The following is a 23,764-nucleotide window of genomic DNA, read 5'->3' as shown; positions in this document are numbered from 1 at the left end:
TTGAGAGATTCACTGTGCACAGTGTTTACCAAGAGAAGACATACACTAACAATTACATTTGTGCACATGCAGGTCCGTGCACACACAAATCACCAGAAAAGAAACACAGAGCCACAAAAGCAGTGCAGTGAAAAACCATATTTATAGAGTGATCTGTGCAGAAATTATATGCCGGTTTTGTCCTTCAAATTCTCACAGACTATCTCTCCTGTGCCTCATTTGCGCAGTGCTCTCCACATGCCATAAATCCTTTATTCCTCTGTTGTGCCATTATTCTATATTTACAGGTATTTGTTATGTGATGGCTCACATCTAGACAACCTTGAAAATGCTGCGATCAAGGCTGGTAACTATGGGTTTTCAATTGCACTTTGAAGACACAACAACACTAATTAGTGAAAAAATGGAAATGCAGGCATGATGCATTCTATCCCCAAGTTTGCTCAAGTATATAAAGTGATAACAATTTACACATCTGTAATCCCCTTCTCTTTTCCTCAGATAGCTGTGCTTTGTGAGGTACATAAACAGGAAGCTTGTCTGCATTGATACAGCATGTTTCACTGTGTGACAGGTCATCTTTGTACTGGTAGAGTGTAACCTCTCAGTTCTTGCTAAACCTTCAGGATGCACGTAGCTCCTCTCTCCTCCATCTGCTGGTCTCTATGAAGTCTGCACCCGATCACAGGCGCTTTGACTGCAGCTTCTGTCTTTACCACATTGCAGTCATACCTAACCCCTAAGCCAGATCAACAACACAGAGAAAAATAAAAAAGACATGAGTGAAAACATCACCATTTTTTCCTTTTTAAGTGTGCTTTCAGCCCCTGGGTGCAAAAATTCCTCACAGCGTAAAATGGCAATGAAAAATCCAGTTAGAATTGCACAAGAGTGTATAGGTTGAAGAAAACAAAAAAGTTCATGTATGTGTTCTAAGATTTTCACAGCTTTTATTCAAAACTGAGCTACTTAGCAGTTTTGGAAATGACCTGAAAATGTCTTGGTTTGACCAATTTCTTGATCAGTTTTAGCCTAAAGTGCCAAGGGAAAATATATACAAGTAATTTGTTCCTAAAATGTGGGTGGGATATTAGTAGTAGTAGTTGAATTCTTGTTCATTCAACTTAATTGTCATCAGGTTATATTTGTGGGTATTTTTATTCAGCTGAAAAGTCCACAATATGAGTAAAATTGTGATCTAACACTTAACAGTTAAATGTCACATTTACAGTAAAATGTTCAAAGCATTTCTATCAATCCAGCAATTCAACCATCCTTGTTTCCCCTGGAGGAAGAACCTTTTCCATTCTGGTTACCTGCGAGCGTCACCAGAAAGTTTGAATGGGAAGAGAATGAAATAGATGACAATATTCGCTTCATGCAAAAAATATCCCCAAATCAAAAGGAAATCCTTTCTGTTAAATAAACAATATTAGCAAAAAGAACACAAAAAAGTTTGCTATTGGTTTAAAGCACCCGATCAGTGCAGAGAGCCACTTTTAGAACAATAGAAATTCAACATGATTATTAAACAGTTTTCCACCAAACAGACGTGGAGGTATGCGTGTTGAACTAGAGGATCTCTGGGTGCAGCTCCCCTTGCAGACTGATGCATTACTTTTCATCCATCCATCTAATTATTCCCTCAGAAACCTGAAATTTGAAGATACAAAAGACCGTCCCTATCTGTCACTGAACGCCATTGATCTTATTGAAAGAAAATGTGGGTGTAGAGGAAACCCAATATAACTCATGCCATTAAATTCCACACAGCATTATTCACATACAGAATTGACAGATTTCTGTGAGACGTTTCTTTTAATCTTCAACTGTTGTTGAAGAAAAAGGGGAAAAAAGGGAAAAATCCTACACTCCAGGCATCTCTTCCTTTTCCATATTTGCAGTGAGGTTAACAAAAAAGGCTATTGAAGTAGAGAGAAAAAACACAACCCTACCTAACTTGTTGATTATTAACAATGGGGTGGGAAGAAGACAGATGTGTTTCTTATGTATCAGTAGTGTTTGAATTGTCAGTCTGAAATCAGTGCTGAAGTTTTTATCAAAGCAAAATAAGCAGATCAATTCCAGATGCTCTCACTGTCCATGCAAGTCAATCTGCAATACCCTTTTTGTCAATAAATTCTCATGATATTCCCAATTACAGACTGTGAGTGTGTCATGGGATCTGTGGGTATTCTGCATGCATACAGTATGCGTGATAATAGTGAGCAAGACTTTTTTTCAAAGCATGTGCATATTACTGTGTGTTCAGGAGAATCCATTACGCCTTGGCTGATGCTGTCACTGTCTTGTACACATACAAACTAACGTCTACCTACACCCTTAATAAATCATCAGGTTGCAGTTAAAAAAAAAAACACATTAAACATTAAAAGAACATTAGCTTTTAGTTGTGTTGCAGCTTAAGTAAATGTAATCAGCAGTGGGTAATGCCTAGATTTTACACACACAACATATGATCAACTTATGACAAATGATATAGTTTATTAGTTAACTACCTAAAAGCAAGTAAAGTAACTTCACTTTGCTCAGTTATCTCTGTACCATCAGAGAAAACTCCATCTACTAGAGAAGGCTGTGAAATAATAATCATAATCATAATAATAATTTAATATATTTAATGTATCTTCACTTTGACATTTTACATAAGGAAATATGTTACTAAATGATACTTAGATGTGAATGAAGAATAACAAATCACATGGCTGCAGTGAACTCAAGCAAGCTTTCTTTTGGTCACACAACCAATCGCAAACTTAGTCATGAAATTCAGTTAGGTTTAGGCTACGGTGTATTCTTCATCCTGTATCCTGTAACCCTATGATATTAGATTCTAAAATGTAGTTTTAATAATTACCATCAAGTATCTGACAACTTGGTATATAGTGATATTGCAGTAAATGTGTACTCATTGATTTCTGCGTTCTTGTTCTCACGATGATAGGCTACAATAAATACTAAAACTTCTGTACATTTTAAATGCAGAGCATATACTTGTAATGATTATTTTAGAAGTTTTAGAAATTTCTGCTTTTACTCAAGTTAAAGATGTCAATGACATTTGACAGCTGGTCATGAAAACTTTCAGAAACTGTAATTTATGGCCGACTAACAAATGCACAGACTGAGGTGGAGTTGAAAGTACTGGAAAAAGCCACTAAATGGATCTTGACCTAAGGAGATGGAAAATTTCATACTGATTTAATGCAACTGAAAACAAAAAATAGAAAATGACGTGGCTTTTGAGTTTCTCTGTTGAATCTCGCGGTATTTGACAGCTTCCCTCCACTCTTTGACACTTGCCCCGCCCCCGAGCCCCGGGAATGCTGGGTTGTTTACATTTCTGGCACACGGGTCAGGACTGCGGTGCCGATGGGGGCCTAGCCAACAGCCTGTCTCTGAAAACACGTACGCATCTCGGCTAGCTCTACTCCGAAAAAAAGAAAAAAACTTTGGAGCACTCAGATAGTAGTGCCACGCAAGAAGAGAGGCCCGTCGAGTCGGCTTTTTTGGAGCGACCTTGGCGGAAAAAAAGGGAAAGTCAAAAGACAACCGCCATAACCATCAGAGAAACTAACGTGAAGAAGGAATAGCTTAGCAACAGAGTCCTACTTCCTGGTAAGAACAGACGGCGCTAGCTGAACTTATTAAAATGACCTCCAGTGTACGGCTAATGAGCTTCTTGTAAACTCTTACACACGCTGTTTTTGCTCAGTTGAGGATTCACAGCCTTTTCATGCTCACAGAAATCACTAGTTGTGAAAACACGAGCTTGACAAAGTTTTTACGAAGTTCGCCAGCTAGCTTAGCCTGCTAGCCCATTAGCATGCCGCGTTGCTAACTTTCCCTACTTTTTAATGACACAGTCGATGCTCTTGGTTAAACTTAATGACGCTGTGTCCTTGTGGTTAATGTAGTACGGTGTGCTAGCAGCATTCTCCACACTTAGCTCTGTATTTACACTGATAAGCTAAAACTATACTTTAGTCAAAGATAGTTACTTGTTGATGCCAAGCTACCATATTACAGTGAAGGCTCACCTGTGTATTTGTAAAGTTTTACTCTTAAAGATGAGACTATAACGTGTCACTTTACTCTGTTTTGTTAGACTGGTTTATGTTTTCGTGAATTTGCAATGTAACTCACTTCTGTTGGAGTATTACATGTTTTTAGCATCATGTAGCCCAAAATGTTTAATTTGTGTTGTATTACTAAAGTGTGTTAGTCTGTTAATGTGACAATTTATAGAGAAACCCAGTTTAGAGGTATACAGAGTGACATACTATAATGCAAATGGATAAAACAGACCATACCAGGCTATGTGTTCATAAATCAACAGGTCTCTAATGTGGTTAGCCACATTTGGTGCTCATCTACTTGATCTATTAGGGACAGTGAGAGTTTCCTTAATTACTTCCAGCACACATATCAACAGTGTATCTGCTTGGTGTAAGCTTAACGGTTAAATTCACCTGAGTGTCCATTCTGTTCTGGAAAAAGACTTGGCCCAAGTGCTGTTAAACACAAAAAGAACCACAGCTCTGGAAGACAGGGTTTATTTGGAAGAAAACTGCTGGTAGTTGAAAAGAAGTGGTTTATTTGAATGAAAAATAAAACAAAGAAGTTGTCTTTGGAAGAGATTTTTTTTTTGTGCGTGTGACTCACTGCTTTTTTGTGAGTCAGAATGGTTATTGCAGAACCTTGACATACTGGTTTTATTCACAGTTCTGCTTGGTTTTCAGTTGACCGGTTTGTATTTTCTCATCTTTAACGCTACTACTACTGCTAGTAACTCTAATAATAATTATGAAGATAATTATATAAATAAAAACAAATAGAAAAATATGAAACAAATACAACCTAAAGGCACAGCTCACTGTTGCCCAATCACTTTCGGGGTCAAACTTAGGTTGAAAAAGGTGTCTCATGCCATGTTGATCTTGGTGTGTACCTCAGCCAAATATTTTAGGTGCCATGCTATCACATTTGGCTATGCTGCAAAAACGTGATTCAGACTAGACTTAGTGGGATCTGACATACCTTGCTGACCCAATTATTACTCACTTCTCTTGCCACATTCAATCATTGTCAAAGACAACCGGCTTGAGTGTGTCAGCATCATCAGATGACGTAGATGTGCACTGGTTGGCTCTGTGAAGTTGACTATCAAGAAAGTGTCATGAACCAGATGATCGGCAAATGTTTGCATCAGTGTCTGTGGTGAGGGATTTGTGCCAGTATATGTCATTTTTAATTTTAGCTCCTGAGAGGTAAATTACTTTTGACAGGCTTTGGCAAATGCTAATGATTTAGTTTATTGTACCATTGTTGCGATTTAAGAAGGTCAGACAGACTTTAATATGGTAGTGTTTAATCTGAATGAATGACAACTCCTGAAAATAGAATTACACACATAGAAAGAGGAATGCTGTCATCAAACATCATAATACTTGACTTGGTTATTGAAAGGGACATTGATGATGACGTTACTTCATGGGAAAAAAGCATTGCCAGGTTTTTCTTTCTTACTGGTTTAGTCTGTGTTCAGGTACATAAATACTGGCCAATGAATTACAGAATATATCTTCTCTGACAATGCAGTTTAGTAGTTTTCTAAGACATTCAGGGAGAGAGCCCTAAAATGCTCTTCTTTGGTGTGGAGAAATCTGCTGCACCCACAACAGTGATTTAGCACAGTGGAATTTACAAAATTGCTCTATCCTGTGAGAGTTCCTCCTTTAAGGCCTGGAGCTGGCCCCCCTACCAGATTAAAGATCAAATGAGACATTTGTCATCTGACCACTGTAACAGTCATGTTGCCTTTGGGTTTTCACAAATAACAACAAATGTTAGCTCCTTTTTCCTTTTACAAAGCATATTTGAAGGAAAACACTTCCTCAGGCGGTTTTTGAGCTACATTAAACACTGTCTTTTGCATGATGTCAAAGACCTTGGACAGGCATTGTACAGAAATGATGTAGACAAAGGTAGCAAATCGCTGCCTTGGATGTAGGCTACTTTGGTGTTCTGGCTTTGCAGTTATTTGTTAAATTATCACATGATAAAAAGCTAAACATTATTCAAGAAAGAAAATTCAAGCTTGAGGAATTTAGAATTGAATTCTTCCTTTTCCTGTTTGGTTAGAGTTGAAAGTAAGGTCTTTGGCAATGAGAGTCTGAACAGCTTTTTACACTCCCCTCAGCCAGCCAGCCTGTCAATATTTTTCATATCCATTTCCCTTCTATCTCATGAAGAAGGGTCACTGATGTTTTAAGCATTCAAATATCCTTGGAGGATGCCTCGCGGCTCCCCATGTCACATGAAAGTTCTCAATTTCGCTGTGGCATTGATGCCTTTTCTCAGTGGGCTCTGTAGTGCTATAGGGGGAAACTGACTACAAAGGCATGCAAACACAAAAATTACTGACCTAAGACCTTGATTAAAGTTTATGAAATACTTGGAGTGCCCCTGGGTCAGGCTATGCCATAACCATATAATATTGGTGTTTTTTCTCTCAGACTCTGCTATTGGGTTTTGAAATTCTGCTCTGTATTGAACAATAGTATTTTTATGTAATGGAGTTATGAATCTATAAAAATGATGAATTAATTAAAGCACTACCATTGAAGGCATTTTCCACTTATACTAAAGAGCTTTTTGAGGAAAATGATTAAGCAAAAATTCACAGTTTTATTTTGCCAACCTTTTTTCCAGTGCACACCTGAATGGGATACTTAGAAATAATGTTCTTAATCTACATAAAATGGGTAGGTAGTTTTACTATACTATATTGACAAGAATAAATTTGAATTATTTGTAGATACTAACTAGGCTGACACTCCCAGCTACAGTTGGGGATATATAATAATATATCCCCAGTAGTGAGGTAGAGGCGCGGAGGTGTAAAATAGCCCAGCGGTTACTTGACTCTTTTCTCATTTTACATTGTTTGGTAGTTGACTGTGACCTTTTATTTAGGAGCCTCCACAAAGAGCCATTTAGTTAGGCTATTTGTGGACTGACAGTATGTGCATTACACTGCAGATATCTATACCTATAGTATGAGCTGGACCAGTTGGTTACTACATGTTGGGGAGTAAGCTGTGGTTTGTTGCCATCTACCAAAGTCATGACTCAATATGCCAGATTTGGTGTATTGTGAACTGTGCAGGAAAGATGGCTCTCAAACAGTATCTTCCTTTTTTATTGGAGATCACTCCCCAGTGGTCCCCTCTCCCTCTCTATCGCTTTTGATTATCCACATGCAAAAATACAAATCCCCCAGGATACAAATTCACTTTCACAGAATAATTACAAGATGCTATATGCCACTGTAAACACCACATCAAGTGACAGTGACAGTATGCATTTGTCATGAGATGAGACAAAAGCAGAATGAATTTGCACTCATGAACAGAATGGGTGGAAGAGTTTTTTTGTGTTGCTTGCTGACTGTGCTATGGGCGTTTGTTCCAGCCTCACCACAAATGAGCGTTAATGTTTCACATGGGATTTGCTGCAGAAGGGAGCAAATTTGGATGAGAGCATCTTGTTTTGACAAACTGTCTGTTTTACCCTCCCCCTATTCAGTGTGGAAAGTCAGAAACATTTCACTCTCTTGGTTGCTTTATTTTTTTCTTCTCTGTTCAGTTTTTTCAGTGATGTCATGAGTTGATCTGCAGAATATGGGATCAGGGTCAACTAAGGCATTTCTTAAAAGTTTATCTGTTTTTGGGCTCGTAAAGATAGATTTTTAAAAAATAATTGTTACCCATTGTACTCTGAATATGCCAGCTGTTACATACACCTCAGTGCACTCTGTTACAGCATTGGAAATAACGCAGTATTGTTTGTGACTAAACTGCACATTTAGCAGTTGCAGTTAATGGCATTCACTTTCTCTTCTCCAGTGTGGCCACTGGAGGAGAAAACCATATACTGGGTGATGAGAAAAGGTTGTTTAGTTTCAATTCAGGTTTTAGATGCAGCATGTATCTAAGGGCTGCTGTTGGTAAAAAGCTGAATTAGAACATAAGTTTGGTTACACTAAACAATACTGTCTCTGTTAATAAAAAAATATATCAAACTGTGGGCTGGATTTTCTAAATTTTGTGCTATTTAATTGTTATATATATTAGTTGTAACTTTTATTGGTTTTAATCAAATTTTAATGTAGACCCACTTCATGAATGCACTGTGCAGTTTTGTCATGTAGAAGAAATAAATATTACATTGGTTTCTTAAATCACAATCAAAAAACTTCAGCTAATAGTAAAATGCATATTCTTGTTTTCAGCCTCTTTGTTTTATTCTGCCTTGTTTGGGTGCCAGGGACATCCTTCTTCCCCCACCTCTCCCCTCCTTTCTGTGTCTTTGCCCTGACTCACGGCAGTCTTCCATGGTCTCCCTGGTTTCCTGGTTTGGCCTGGGGCTTTGAGGTTGTGGTCAAGGCCTGGGGGTAAGAAGGAGGAAAAGGAGTCCTAATGAGAATCTCCCCTCAAACTCCTACTGTCTAACCTGCCCTCAAGCCTCTTTTACTTGTTCCCTATCCACTTCCATGCCACCCATCTCTGCTTCTTCCCTATTTTACTGCTTATTGTCTTAGACACTTATATCTTTTTTTTACTTACCTGCATTCCTCTTTCCTATTTGGTTTGCACTTTTCTCTTGCCTCTTTCTACCCCTCAACCTCTGTGACTCTGTCTGTTCCCCAGTTTCTTGCTTCTGTTCTCCTCTCCTGGGGGTCCTCTCTATCCGGGGCCTCCCCTCAGTCTCCTCCTCCCTGCCCAGCCTGGCTCTCTGTCAATGGGAGGCAGGCAGCCTGACTCCCTCAGAGCAGCAGGAAGCTGCAGCAGCAGGGGTTAGGCCTATATGGCGCTGCCGGCTGGCTCTGTCAGAAGTCCTGCCAAGCCAAGGATGAGAGACCTTTGCCAGTGCGGTATTGGGGCACAGAATAAAAATATTTTGCAGATGTCTGAGGGCAGGAATTAGGAGTGAGCAGAGGTTTATTCAGCCTTAAAGCAGAGGTGTTTTTAAACTGCAAACACCGCCTGTGTTAATGTATTTGCACATATTTATTTACAATAAAGAAAATATGCTTAAGCTATGACTGGAGCAGCATGGGCTTAATAAAGTGGTACTCAGGAGTCTAGGCATTTTAGGAAGTGGGTGGTGGCAGGAGGACAGAAGAAGGGTGGTCTGAGTCTGGATTGGCCAGAGGAAGACTGATTGGTTTGGTCAGGGATATGTTTGAAGACACGGAGAATCCAGTGCTACTGTACTGTGAATGCCTGGCTGGGTTCCCAACCAGTTCTGGCTTGACAGTTTAACAGTGAATATTTAACATTGCGCCACACTGCGGGGCTTGGCTGTAAACAGCAGTCAGCAGGCAGCATAGCAGTAAAAGCCTACGTGAAGCTGGATCTTGGTTGTGAAGCCCACCTAAAAACAACGCATAAGCAGAAAGCACATCTTGAAGTTCTGATTTTAGAAAAAGGCAGATGGCATGGGCTGGTGGTGTCACACTGTAGAGAAGAAGAAAAAAAAAAAAAAAAAACACACCAGGATCCCCTGATGAAAGCAGCTCCCGCTTACTTTGAACAGCGAGTCTGTCATGGTTGGTGTCTGCTGTGTGGCTCCGGGTCAAACTGTGATACGAAACTCCTGGAATTTGCGCTTTTTAAGTTTTTCATGTTCAAATCGTCTGAGGGGAAAAAAAACAGAGGGGGGGGAAACAGGAAGTCTCATTAATATTAATATTCTAATATGTGAAGGAGGCAGGGAAGACCTCTCTGGTTTAGCTGCTTTCAACCCCTGTTGTGGAGCTTCTCTCTCTCTCTTTCTCACTCTTTCTTCCTTTCTGTCTTTCTCTGTAATTTCAGTAACTGCCATTTTCATTGTCTAAATATTTTGTATTTAAGCCTATACTCAGATTACTATATGAGAGAATGAGCTAAAAGTTGCCGTAAATAACATGCTTTTGGTGTGAAGTATTATCAGACTCCTGAATTTATAATTCAGTTTTTTCTTAGACTCGCTAAACACCAAAGAGATTTGGTCAGTGTACCCAGATGCCCTCCTGACATCAGTGGGTGAAACAATATTTTTTAACATTTCTTTTTTTGCTAGGGAATGAATTGTGCTCCTGTTATAGCATTGCTTTAGTTGAAATCAACTTGTTGCAAGAGGATGTCTTTAAAAGTCTTGTTTTGTCCAACCAAAATTATTATTTTAAATATAATTGTTGTTGTTGTTCATTACTATAAAATAATTTGATAGACGGAATAGTTGTCAATGATCTTTCTTGATCAACTAATGAATTAATCAACTAAACATTTCAGCTTTAATGGGGACACTTCATAATGCCACAACTGACTAAACGTTTTGTACTGTTTTGAATTAAGTTTGAGCATTTTGTGAAAGGAATAAAATCAAATTGATTGCTTTTAATATGCTAACTGTTCTCGTCAAATATGAAAACTCAGTGGTTCTGTGATTTTTCTTCTGTATCCTCTACTAATTTAAAGAGCGAGGTCCTCATTGTTTGTGCTGTTTCTGATAACAGAGTGAATGTGTGGCAAGACATGAAAAGTTGTGTGATTACAGAGGGGTAGATTGGCTAGAAGAAAGGAAAGAAGGTGGTTTTGATGAGTGGGGATTAATCTGTTGACAGGATTAAGACTATTCTTTTAATCAAAATTTGTTAAAAGAAAAAAGTATAATTTGTACCTGTGAATAAGTGTTATGGGGTGAGTTACCATGTTTGAGAGTCCAGTTATTAGCTATGGGGTTATTCATTATTTGCTCTTTGTCTAAATGCATGCTCTGTCTAGCAGATGCTAATTAATTCCCAATGGGAAGCAGGTTTCAAATAAACAAATGGTGTGTTTGATGTTAAGTTGAAGACATTTTAATTCAGCTTTGGCCCTATTAAGCCTCAGTTGGACCTGATTTCTAGAAATGAGGCTGATTTGTGGAGTTTTACAGATGTTGGGTGAATGGAGGGCAGAGTCCAGTGTCTGTATGAGGGATGGTGGAACAGGTCTGACATCTCTCCTGAACTGAAAAGGGAAATCCCTGCAGGCACAGAGACGGGAGGAAAGGGGGAGGGCGAAAATCGAGAGAGGTGCGACCCCTAAGGGGTAACGTTATTCTGTGATCGTCAGCTCCTTACACACACACTTGCACACATACTGGGATGCTCTGTCGTGTGGTGGGTGATGCACTCATGCAAAAAAGGATGAGTGCCTGAGGAATAAAAATAAACGTTGAACTTCTTGCATGTGGATTTGTGTGTCTGCCATGTGTTGTGCTCACATCCGTGTTAGTTTATGTTTCCATAATTTATTTTCCAAATGTACATTTCTCTGGTGTTTGGCTTGCACTTTTGGCCTAGGTTATCTAGAACAGTTTATAGTGAGATAAATGGTGGAATAAGGCTCATTTCTCACTTTTTACTTCATTGCTGTGCATAGAAAACAGACTACACATATATTTCTCTCCTTCGAATATTGATGTGTAATAGAGAAATGGTAAGTAAAGAAATAGAAGCCAGAAGGTTTTATTTTCTCAAGTACCCCTTCCAAAAATGTTGACTGGCTTTTTTTTATAGTACCATTACTCCTGATTTATTTTCAGTCCCAAGTTTTTCCTCAAAGGTACACCTACTCTTCAAGACAGAGCCATATGTCTAGAAATGAACAATGTATGCCTGCCTTCGCCCCTGTTATTAATCATCACGCAGTTTCTATTTTTCAAATTCCAACTTAAAAAGGGTCAAACAAATGCTTGAAGAAAACCTACTCTGAGCCGTTAATTCATCTTTGCTTTGCAGATTTGCAAATGTGGTCAAACGGAACAGTTTCTCTGTGATGAGATCCTAAGCCAGGATAAATTGTGCTACTGAAAATAGGTGGAATAGTTGAGTTATTAGTTGGTTACATCCTCCTTGTCATCCTCTGTCAAGTTATGACAAAAAGATGGGTGTAGACACACTCACATGCAGCAACAGTACTGTATTTGACCTCTGACTGAGTAGCAGTGCTCTGGATCTGGTTTAAAAATTGTGTGTGCATGTGTGTGCGGCTGCCAACAGGACCCACCACAGAAGCCACAGCAGGCTGAACCCAAACCAGAGCCAGTCCCAAGCCTGATTTTTTTTTTTTGTGGAGCCTATTTCTCATGGGCCCAATATTTGTATGAATTTGGTATATGCATTCAGTTTCACCCGAGTTTCTATGTGACATTATATATGTTTGTATGTGCAATGCAGTAATGTGTGGACCACAGTTTGTATTTTGGATCTCTTTCTCTCCTTATTGAGCACCATGGCCGAGCTAATGTTGATTTGGGTTTAGGATGTTTCCGTTACTGACTGTGGAGATGCTGAAGGGTTGTGGTCTGCTTCCCCCAACCCCCTCAGAGTATATCAAAAGACTTGGGCCCAGTAAAGCCCCAGCACGAGCCCTTAGCCTTCATGTTAGCACTCAGCTATGTAACGAGACATGCCTGGGAACTGCTCCTCTCACATTACTAATGATTTGGACATCTTGCTCTTGTCATTTCCTCTTAGACAAACTTCGACACTGACGCGGTGTAACTGCTCCAAACTATCCATAGAGAAAGGGGGAAAAAAACCTGTTTGAAGGGAGTATGAGACATTGCTGGGTTTGTGTGGAGGGAAAATAGACTACATTCACCAGATGTTTTTTAATGGATGTTTCATATTTGAGAAACTCAAGTGACTTGTCATTTCCAGACAGCAGAGATGGGTCAGCAATTGCTACTTTGACCTTGCTGCATGCAAGGTAGAAGACACTAGAATAAAGACAGAATAAAGCTGCTTTGTAACAATCTGTTATATGTTAATTTCTTTTGTAAACAACAAATAAAGGATTAAGTCTTATTTGTAACATTTTTTTATATGTTCCAACAAATTATGTATCTGCTGTGGTACCATAACAGATTCACAATTCTGTATCTGTTGGTTTTCTTTTATGCAATTTTGAGTTCACATGGGCCATGTCAGCAAGCTGCAGCTTCATCTCATCCTTTATAGATATTGCTTGAGGACAAAGAAGGATAATGTAATTTCAGAACATGAACACTGCCTGGAAGATGATGCTCTCATCTGTTGACTCCTGTTAGCATGATCATGAGGTTAGGCTTTAGAAACACAGCTGTTCTGATGAACACCAGACTCTTGGATGAAATGCGGTGAAAAACAATCCTTTATTTAGAACAGAGCAAAAACGAAAAAAAATTGAGCATATCATTTCCTAATTTATTTTTTTAAAAATCAAATTCCTTCATTTGTTCCCATTTTCTCTTTTCTTTGCTATAAGCCTGCTAGCCTTGCAGAAAGAGTCCTAGCCTTGTGGTACAGAATGTCACATTCGATATCTTTGTGCCAGAGGTGATGAAGCTAATTTGGTGGTCAGTCAGTGACATGGCTAACAAACAAAGCCTTTATTGGTCCTGGAGCACTGGTAGCTCTGCTCAGCAGTGGAGTGCTCTGTTTTGCATTGTGCAAGACTACGAGTTGTTGCCACAGGGCACTTATGCAACCTAGAGCCTCTGGATTTTCATCATGCTGTGGTTTGCAAATGTAGGTGTGGATATTTTGTTCAAATGTTTAAAGGAACTGAAAGCTATGCACCTTAAACACCCAGGTAATGATTTTAAAGAATAAGGCTGCAGATTTTTTTGTATCTTTTTTAGGTTTTGTGATTTAAAAAGTCACCAGTGAGCTTTTTTTATGCTATAAATCTTGCTTATTCAATCTCTCATACATCCTAAATAGCATTACTGGAAGCTAAATCAGCCAGACTAAATTAAGTGCTGTTGATTTTTCTTTCACATATTATGCATTCAGTGTGTGTTTTATCTGAGGTGCGATGGTGGTATGGCATTTTGAAGGGCTGTGAACGTAGCGAGGGTGCACAAGCATAACCCAAACCCCCAGGGTCCCCTCTCCTGAATGCCTGGGGGGGTTCTCTCCTTCACGCAGGCTGCTCCTTCACACACTAAGCTGGTATCTGAGGGATCACACAGCTGTCTTAAATGGAGCTCTGTTTTTGCATACTTTGACCGCATGATTTTGTCTTTGCTCACATAGTCAGCAATTTGTCAATATATTTTGTTTATTCTCAGTGATTGACAGTATGAATTGGTTTCACCTAAGAAAAGGAGGGTGGTGAAGAAGAAAAGAGGGAAAGGTAGAGTGGCTCTTCTTTTATCATTGAAATTAGAGTTTATCTTTTACAAGCTTGAGTGGAATGTTTTTGTTTTTCAAGTGATTATTAATATCCTCCTTGGCTGCCGTCTCCGGCTCATGAAATGAGCACATCAAATGGTGTTCTGCACTAACGAAGCAGTGTGGGTTGGCTGGCTGGCTGCCCCCAGCCCTTTGCTGTAAGGCACCTGCTGAATTGACAGGCTGGCAACAAAGGGCCCCTTGCCACAAGAGAGTCGTCAGCGCTGCTGTGGAGAGAGTAGGACAATAGAGCTGAGAGGTGGCCTGTGCTTTTAGCCTCGTGCCAGCTCGTGTTGACAACACATAGGAGCAACAGAGCACAGAGGAGCGTGGATGGGAGGAGGTGGGAAGGACAAGAGCGAGGGAAATGGCAAAAGGAGAGGAGAGTGGCTGACACCTGCATGTGCTTGAGATCTTTTCTCAATGGTGGACGTCTTTACTATACACAGTGGCTGAGAATGTTGAACGAAAGCGAAACGAAAAGAGACAAGGGGATCCAAATGTGCAGGTGTGCACCTGCAGGCAAATTGAGGAGAATCCCATGTTAATCGGATTGCTGGCTCATGAAACATCAGATGATACGGCAGATATGTTTTATAGAGCCTTCAGTAGGTGAAAAGTACACACACTGGAGCAGAGCACTGTGCTAGTTTATTTGGATTGTTGGGGAATAAATCAATTTAGGCCTCACATGAAGCCCAGGCTATTTGTGCTGTGCTATTTACTTCTGCAGAGAAATAATCATTAGCCTATAAAAATTTGAAAGTGAAAAATGTAAAGGAGGGCTATAAATAGTTAGCAAGCAGCATTATGGATTTCTGGCCTTCTGGTGTCCCTACAGACCCTGGTTTTCTTTCCCTTTTTTATCATTTTGCTGTGCTCTCTCCACTAAGGAGAGGGTGAAGGTCTGAGCTGTAGGAAGATATACACATACACATAGACATAGAGTATCAAAACTGATTACAGTTTTTATTTATTTAAATTTTTTTGTGCATGTATTTGGCAAACTAAACTGATGAGTGACTGAGCTGATATATTACCTGGTCTTAGCTAATTGCAGGTATTGATATCTTTGCTACTAAGCTTCAAGATTTTGTAGTTGAAAACTGCAGGATAAGTTTAGTTTACAAATGGGGTCAACTGTAAAATCTGTTCTTAGTACATAACTAGGTCACAGTTCTTAAAAATAACCAAATTTAGGGAATCGATATAAAAATGTTTTCTATCTATGTTGTCTTTTCTATGTATTTTCCATCTTTGCAACATTTTACACAATAATAAAAAAAAAATGTTCTTACTGTATTTTTTTTTAGGTTTTCAAATGCTGATATCAGTACTGGAATCAAAAATCTAGTTATGGGGAGGATGTAGTTAGATGAGCATGAAAGGCCACATAGAGTTTGTTCAGATGCAATGATTTGTGCATTCTACTTCCTGCGCACTCCGACATTTGAAAGAGACCTGGTCATTAACTCAGGCATGTTCTGCCTCTTGAATAATGAATCCTGTTGGATGTCACTGCTGTTGTTTGGGTCCTCTGTCTGAAAATGTGAAATTCTGTATTATTTCTTATGCTGAGTTGCTCCCTGATTAACTTTATGCTTTTGTAGCTGCATTTGGGGAAACAGAAAAGTCAAACTGGTTTCACTCTCTTGTATGTTTGGCTGGCTTTGCAAAGCCTATTTTCAAAGGGTTCTTTTCTATATTCGTGTCGTGTTTTTTCTTTTAGATTGAGAGACAATAAAGTTTCCTCTCTTCATTTCCTATTCCATCAAGTCTTGGACCATCTTACTCAAAGATCTCAAAGACTGGCTCACATGCTGAGGTGTAATTGGTCCTCTCGCACTCTCTGCCACTCTCTTGGCTCTAGGTCCAACGAACACAAGTGCTTGCACATTTGGGCTAATGATTTTGAATAGTGATTAAAATGAATTGGAGAGTGCACTGCTTCTGTAGTATCCGGACCCCTCCATCATTAGTGGCTCTCTTTCTCTCTCTTCCTCTTTTTCTGTTTCTGTATTATCAGTGTTCGTCAGGCAGGGGTTTCAGACGAGGCCTGGGGTGGGCTTTTATGAGCACAGACTCAAAAGAGTTCTCCACTTCTTGTAATCATGGACACCACTCTTCTAGGACTTTCACTGTCGTCTTCTGCCTTCTCAAAGGTGCCTTTGATTCCCTTACATCCTACAACCAGGCCAGATAGTGTCACATTATATTTTCCCTGTCGCCTTTTTAAACTACCCCCACAACCCTACTCTTTACACTCTTTCTTGGCCCTCTTGTTTCTCTCCTTAAACCCCAGCTCATCAATCTGTGTTTATATTTATTGTCCTCGGACGAGAGCTGATTTAGCACTTTGTCATTGGGATTGCTTAATTTCATGACCCTTACCCTTTACTTCCAAATTCACCCCTTCTTAGTTTGCCTTGATCCACCTTTTTATAATCAGCTCCCTGTCTTTGTTTTTCCTCTTCTCCTGTTTTAAATGAATAATGCAGAAAGGAGGAAATGGGGATTAAAGAGGCGCTAAAGCCAATGCCATCCTCTGTAGTGCACAGCTCTACACCGTCTCTCACAGGGCCATGAGCATATCAGGACTAACAAGCTTCTTTTTTTCTCTGTCTTGGCATTTTTCTCAGTTCTGCATCTTCCCCACTGTCCTACTACATCCCTGCAGGGCTCTACTCACTTTTGCCATCTCCCACTCAGTTTTGCCCAAGTTGACCTAAGATATGCTCTTTCATTTTAAGTTTGTGTGACTTGTCCATCATGTCGAGAAAATCCAACCTATACATAATTTTCTGAAGTGCATGTTTAAAGTTGAATGCCAAACTTTCCATCTGTAGCATAAATAAATTGGTGGCATAATAGGTGAATAAACAATGAACACAGTTCGCCACTTTCTATGGCTTCCTCACACTATTAAAATATATATATATTTTTTTAGTTTAATTAGATAATAAGGAGTAGTGACATAGGCATGGTATAGTTGGTTGTACAGAAACAAATTGTAGAAATCGTGGTTGGCACTGATTGTGAGATGTAGTCATCTGCCACTTGGTTAAAAATGCTCCACAATATATGTGATTTTGCACGAGGGTTAACTTTATGTGTAAAACTGATTGTGCAGCTCTACAGAGCTTTTTTTTTTTTTTTTTCATTGACTTAAAATGGGAAAGCATTCATTTGATGCAACTTTAGTTCACGTTTCATGAGGAGCACTGTTCAGCCTTTGCAAATAGCTGTATAATATTATTTGTGGTCCTGGATGTAACTTGCCAGAGTCTGAACAGAAAACCTAGATGATGTCATTAGGTGAGTCTCATAAGATTCAGAATCACTGGACTGCACATGTGATTGCATTTTGAATGGAGCATTTCATCACCATCAGAGGAACTACTGCAGAAATTGATGAGGCAGTTTTACACACAGTACAGTGGTTAATTGAGCATGTGGCACAGGAAATTAAAAAAAAAAAAGTTGTTTGTGATAGTAAGGAACAATGATCTGTCTGAAGTAAGAAAAAAAGAAAAATTAACAAAGCTGGTGTCTGCTAAAAAGTGTGAGGACAAAGACGTCTGATGGATGAAAATTGCTGAATTGTGCTGTTAGTGTCCCTTTTTTAAAATTTTTTTTTTACTCCACTTGTTCATCCCCACTGTTTCTCCTTTCCTCCTCTGTCATATAGTTACCTATGTGTGATGGGGCCTGCTGTGAGAATGTTGGGCTGAAGTCTCACATAATAGGAAATGCAGTCAAAAAACTGTTTCCAGTGAGTTGTTGGTCAGTATGGGAAAGTTTTTTTTCCCCCACTTTATCTGCAAAGTAGTAATAGAAAGTATAATGTTTGTGGGTAATTTGTGGAAATTCTTTTGTTTTAAAATATTATGATATATAATATAGTAATGTGGAAGTTGATAAAATTGTCATTTCATAGCTGCAAGTCCAAAGACACAAAATGCAATTCTAAATGGCAAAACTTAAAGCTTTATGTTAATTTGCTGAATTATCCAGTCATGAGAACAGTACTTTGTTTTTGATAGGTTGCATGTTACTTGAACTGTGTGTGAATGGAAGTGTGTGACCTTGCCTTGTTTACTCCTCTTGATTAAGTTAGCTTTGTTAATTGTGCTTTTTCCTGGTGTGCGTTAATGTGACGTGGCAGTCTTAATTGATCTTGTTAACATGAGTCAGGGAGCTCAGATGCCCCCTGGTTATTTTGACACGTATTTTGACAGTCAGAAACACAAGAGGGTTAGGGAGCAGAGTAAGGGTGCCAGCCCCAATCTAACAAAACACAAGACTGAAGTGCAGAGAATCACGACAAGAGGCAGGAAGGTCTGCTGGGCGGATAACTTGTAAGATTCCTGTGACATCAAAATCAAAATGCCACGACACCGAACTATTCAGCCATCCAGACAGCCTCTGCCTAATTGGCCCTATTTTCACCATTTTATTTTTGGGGCTGCTGTTTTTCATTTTTACCCTTTTTTTTTTTTTTTTTTTTTGAAGGATTAACATACTTCTTGCTTGTAACAGTGACTGGAGGAAAAATATACAAATATCTGCTTTTAGAACATTTTTAATGTTTTTGCTTTATTTGCTTTGATTATTTTAAACAATATTTGATAATGATCTCTGCCCTTTTAAGATCTTTTAACAATTATTACAATTATCAGTCAGCTTATTGTAATGGTGTGGTAATCATATACTTGTGAACATACTTACATTTTCCTTTCATGTTTTTTTTTCTTTATTTTAAAATCCCCCGTAAAATACTTTGCATATTTCTGCGTAAAGCTACCAAAATTATTTTTAAAACTAAAATTATGCTTGGTTTGGGTCACTTTGTGGCAGCATGGTGGATGAGTGGTTTAGCACTGTTGCCTCATAGCAAGAAGGTCCTGAGTTCGCAAGCCGGCCTTTCTGTTTGGAGTTTGCATGTTCTCCCTGTGGTTGTGCGGGTTTTCTCCAGGTACTCTGGTTTCCTCCCACAGTCCAAAAACATGGATGTTAAGTTGATTGGTGACTCTAAATTGCCCATAGGAGTGAGTGTGTGAGGTTGTTTGTCTTTGTGTGTCTCTATGTGGCCCTGTGATGGACTGGTGACCTGTCCAGGGTGTACCCCTGCCTTCCACCTGAAAGAGAGCTGGGATAGGTTCCAGCAGATCCCTGTGACCCTGGTTAAGGAATAAGTGGGTATAGAAAATGGATGGGTCACTTTGGATATGGTCATTGCAATCTGAAGTACTCTTGTACTGTTGTTTTGATGGATATTAGAATAAAGAAAAAATCTAAATTGTGTCAGTAGCATATTTAGGCAGCTTAAGCAGAGTTTGGCTTTTATGAGAGTCACGGCAATAGTTAATTCAGAAATTATTTTTCATTAGTGGCTGTATTAAGTCAAAAATAAGAAGCAAAAGACTCGGGGTGGGACATTTAACAATATTTTTCTAGTATGCCTTTTTGCCTCCAGCAGTGGTTGCTTCTAAACCCTTATTAATTGTAAACTCCTTTTGCATATGAATTGAATTAAACTTGTTTGAAACAAGCTTTTAATGTAAATTTCAAGAAGTAAAATTCCCAATATAGTCAATGCTGTCCCAGGAGAAATTGTGTTGTGCAAACAGTTATTTTCATGATCTTCAAAGCTCTCGTGAAGGCCAGTAAACCCCCAGCAAGAAACAACAGAAATACAGTATTGGCAAAGTACGTGCCTGCTTGTTTGCATTCATATGTTGAATATTTATATCTATATCTATCAATCTACGTTTTAGTTCTACACACACACACACACACACACACACACACACACACACACACCCACAGAGTCATTCTTGAGAGGGAAGTTTCTAATTAGTATTATTAACATTTAATGAATTGTACTGATGACATCAGCAGAGGGGCAGAAAGACAGCTCTTTAGTGCCGTTCTCGTCTTTATTGTACCATGGGATTTTTAATTGGTTGGAGAGGTTTAAAGCGACAGAGACTGTTACTAATACACAAATTGGAGACAGGCAAATCTGCAGACAGACAGCCCTTACTGTAGTGGAAAAACATGCAAATGTCCTATTGTCAGCTGAGTTGTGTTGTTTTACATTTGTGTGAAACTTAAATGTGTATGTCCGTATGTGTTTGCATGCCTGTGCAATATTCATGTAAATAAGATTTGTGAAGAGGCATAAATCCCTGCACTAGAAATTGGATCAGTAGACCAACCATATACAGTAGTTGTCAAGCACTTAACATATTAATACATAAAAAATTCAGAACTTTTTTTTTTACTGTTTGTGTTGATAGCTTTTGCTTATTAATCCTTTCAAGTATTATCTATTTTCAGTTTCTCAATAAGTGTCCAGATACCTGCATTTGCATGCGCACACACACACAAAAGCACATTTCCTAATTTCAAGTGTTGAATACCTGCGAACACCTCACCTCACATGTGCATTTGCTTCTGGATGAAAGATAGTTGCTGTTGCATGCTTTGTATCCTGTGTAATTTATTAGTGAATTGGTGTTAATTGGTAGATGTGACCATATTATGTGAATTATCTTGTGAATTAGAAATAATTCTAGAGCATCTGTCAGAATCAGAGTTCTTCCCACATACATTAGTTGAGTGGAGAGTCTGAAATCATAGGCTAATTGCATGTGTGAATATAGTTTTTGCATCATATTTTTCAAAGAAATGTGTAAATTATTCATTCAGGTAACATTTCATATTATGGCACTGTCTGTTTCTAGTATGGTGATAAGCCAAGCAACTGGTGGTGGGTATCTTATGCAATTAGCTTGCTTCTAGGCTACATGCCAGAACATGCAATTATACAGCACCATGGCATACACCCATACCCAAGACACTCACCTCTGTGTGGCCTGTATTTTCTCAGTAAACAGAAAATGAAGTGGAGCTGCTTAAATGCCGGCTTAACCAGTAATTCCCATGAAAGGCTTTTTGGAGGAATGCCAAGAAAATACAGAGTAGCATTATCTCTGCTTTGTTTAGATTAATATTGCTGCCTGCAGTAGCTTTGCCATGCTGCAACTTGAGAGGGCACAGACAAAGAGTGTCAGAGCCAGGGGATCCAGTTTTGCTGAAACTGGACACGGGCTGCAACCAACACTCAACAGTTCAGTGCTGAATAACCAGCTAATTGAGGTCATTATTTTTCTGATGTGAAATGTTACTGTAGAATTTAGTGGCACTTTGACTGCTCAGTGTTTGCTCTAATTAAGTTGACTCACTGGAAATTATTTTTCTTCTATTTTTTTCTTTTTGTCTCAGAGGTGTAAAGGATCAAACTCCTAACACCATGGATATGGACACGCAGCCACAAGGACATCAAGCAGCCGTGCCAGTGTTTCATCCCCAGGTAACACTACACATGAACACGGGCTAAATTGCTAACTACAGTTGTGCAACAGGATGACTTATAAAACAAGATGATGAAAATTGATGAAAAGCCACCAGATATTTGGTCATGCCTTTGATACTGACGGCAGCTATGGCTTTTTAAAATCTGTAGTAGTTTTAGGCCATTATGAACAACGTCGCAAATCACTAAGCATGTTAACTATATGGAAATTATATGATTTTTCAGATATTCAGATCACTGGATTAGCCAGAAACAAATGCATACCAATTAATCTATAAGTTTCACAGTTTGATTTTTATGAAATGTGCTGATTGTAAAATAAAACTATAAACACCATGATAAAATATTTTAACCATATGGTCCATCCATGTTGCTAATGATTTCTATTTCAGTAAATGATGTATTAGTCATATCACATTCTCTTTGATCATATATTGAGTTTTGTTAAAATTAATAAGCATTGTGGCATTACATATGGTTTTGCTGTAGATTATTTTACATTATATACATTCCTTTATCTATCCATTGCAAGCATAGCACCAAACCTCTTTCACATTTTGAACTGTAAATATTGTGTAGCATTTTTCCCCCACTGTCAATCAAGATGTGCCATTCAGGCCAAGCATACTCCAGACCACTGTAGCCTGTGTGTAAGATGGACAGCAGTGGATGAATGTTGAGTTGTTTGTATTGATCAGAGCTCTGGAGGCTGGCAGAGCCTGGCCTCCCTACATGCCTCTCCTGGGTCGATACAACTCAGGTTTGCTCTGTGCAGATCTGGTCATTGTTGGATTTTAATACCGCCCTCCAACATCAGGACCATTGATTTTCTCCTCTCCTCCTCTGTAACTATTGAATAGACTTTAAACAAAGAGGATCATCCGTATGCCACAGAGTAAATTTTTTTTTTTTGGAAGAGACACGGCACTAAAAATAGGCCTTTGCTTTCAGTTGTTTTTCTTGTGTATGCAAGGGCATTGCAACATTAACTCTAGAATTGCCTGGGGGGTTAATTTATTCTAAGATTTGTAATTGCAAAATTAAGGATAATTGGGTTGCACACAGAAGAAAATCAGATAAAAGCTCTAATGATTAATTTGACTTAGGCAGCACCCCACACATACACATACATAGACACTAGATCTACTGCTGCTCTCCCAGCAGTTGATTATATGTTATTGTTCTGGCTTAATGATTTCTTTCTTTATTTCTGTTTTTCAGTCTATTTCTAGCAGTTTACATCAGTGTTAATTCCAGGCCTACTTTTTGTGCTTATTGGTAGCATAGTGAACTTTCTGTGTTGCGTCATATTTTTTCCACTCTCACAGAGCGCATCTGAACTGATTTCAAATTTAGTGGGAAATGTAGAGGGAGAGTCAGTTATGTATGTAGATGCCTGTCTAACCAGCATCCAGATGGGTGTCTTTCAACAAGTCCTGTATCTGTTTCACGCTTTCCCAAGGTTCAGTCTGCTTGGCAGCACAGGGGAAAAAACCCACCAGCCTCCTCTTGAAGAAATCTGAATTGTATATGTGATGAAGGACTTTCTGTATCGCTTGCAATATCATTTCTCTTGGTCCCGAAGGTATGATGCATATGCATTAGGTAAACAAGATGAGCTAGTAAGATATGCATTTTTAATGGCGCATTTGCTCTATGAGTAAGTAGGAGGGCTGGTGAGGAGGCCCCCTCAGATCAGATTTTGATCGTCACTGCAGAGTTTGACAGACATGGATCTGTCTGTAAGCGCTAAGACAAGGTAGTGCAGTTGTGGAGCAGATTGAGAGAAGAACGAGAAGAACCTTTGGGGTGAATGCTGCCGGTTTGACTGCCTGGCTGGCTCACTAGCTGAGGATGAATATTGAATGGTGCTGTGCTCAAGGGAGCTGGTGACTGCTGAGAGTGGGAGTGGGCCCCCCTGCCTGCCAGTAGCTGTCTCTGTCTCTCCTTGTATCCCTTCCTGTCTCTCTTGGAGACTACATCCACAGTAATCCAACTAATTTTGTAAACAGTTTACATGTGACAACAATTTGTGTCCACACTACAGTTTGGAGGCTGTTCTCATGAAGATCCTTGCGCCTACCTTGCACCATGCTTGAACAATAAGA

General features: G+C 39.1%; 1 protein-coding gene and 1 long non-coding RNA gene across 2 annotated transcripts in view; one reads left to right on the top strand and one right to left on the bottom strand.

Annotated features, from left to right (window-relative positions):
• The first annotated feature begins 3,361 nt into the window (after positions 1 to 3,361).
• Positions 3,362 to 23,764, top strand: part of nek7 (NIMA-related kinase 7) — a 55,152-nt gene continuing 34,749 nt past the window's right edge. The window contains exons 1-2 of the mRNA XM_026323113.1: positions 3,362 to 3,639; positions 21,566 to 21,653. Coding sequence (XP_026178898.1) covers positions 21,594 to 21,653 — 60 coding nt within the window. The 5' untranslated portion in view covers positions 3,362 to 3,639; positions 21,566 to 21,593. The remainder of the gene's footprint in view (positions 3,640 to 21,565; positions 21,654 to 23,764) is intronic.
• Positions 8,313 to 11,924, bottom strand: LOC117152645 (uncharacterized). The gene is made up of 3 exons (XR_004463063.1): positions 11,824 to 11,924; positions 9,616 to 9,724; positions 8,313 to 8,473 (listed from the first exon to the last, which is right to left on the bottom strand). It is a non-coding gene; the product is annotated as an uncharacterized LOC117152645 (long non-coding RNA).

This window comes from Mastacembelus armatus, chromosome 4 (genome assembly GCF_900324485.2).
Source record: "Mastacembelus armatus chromosome 4, fMasArm1.2, whole genome shotgun sequence".
In the NCBI taxonomy this organism is placed as follows: Eukaryota; Metazoa; Chordata; class Actinopteri; order Synbranchiformes; family Mastacembelidae; genus Mastacembelus; species Mastacembelus armatus.
The sequence above is the reverse complement of the archived record's forward strand: the minus strand, read 5'-3'. Positions and strand labels throughout refer to the sequence as shown.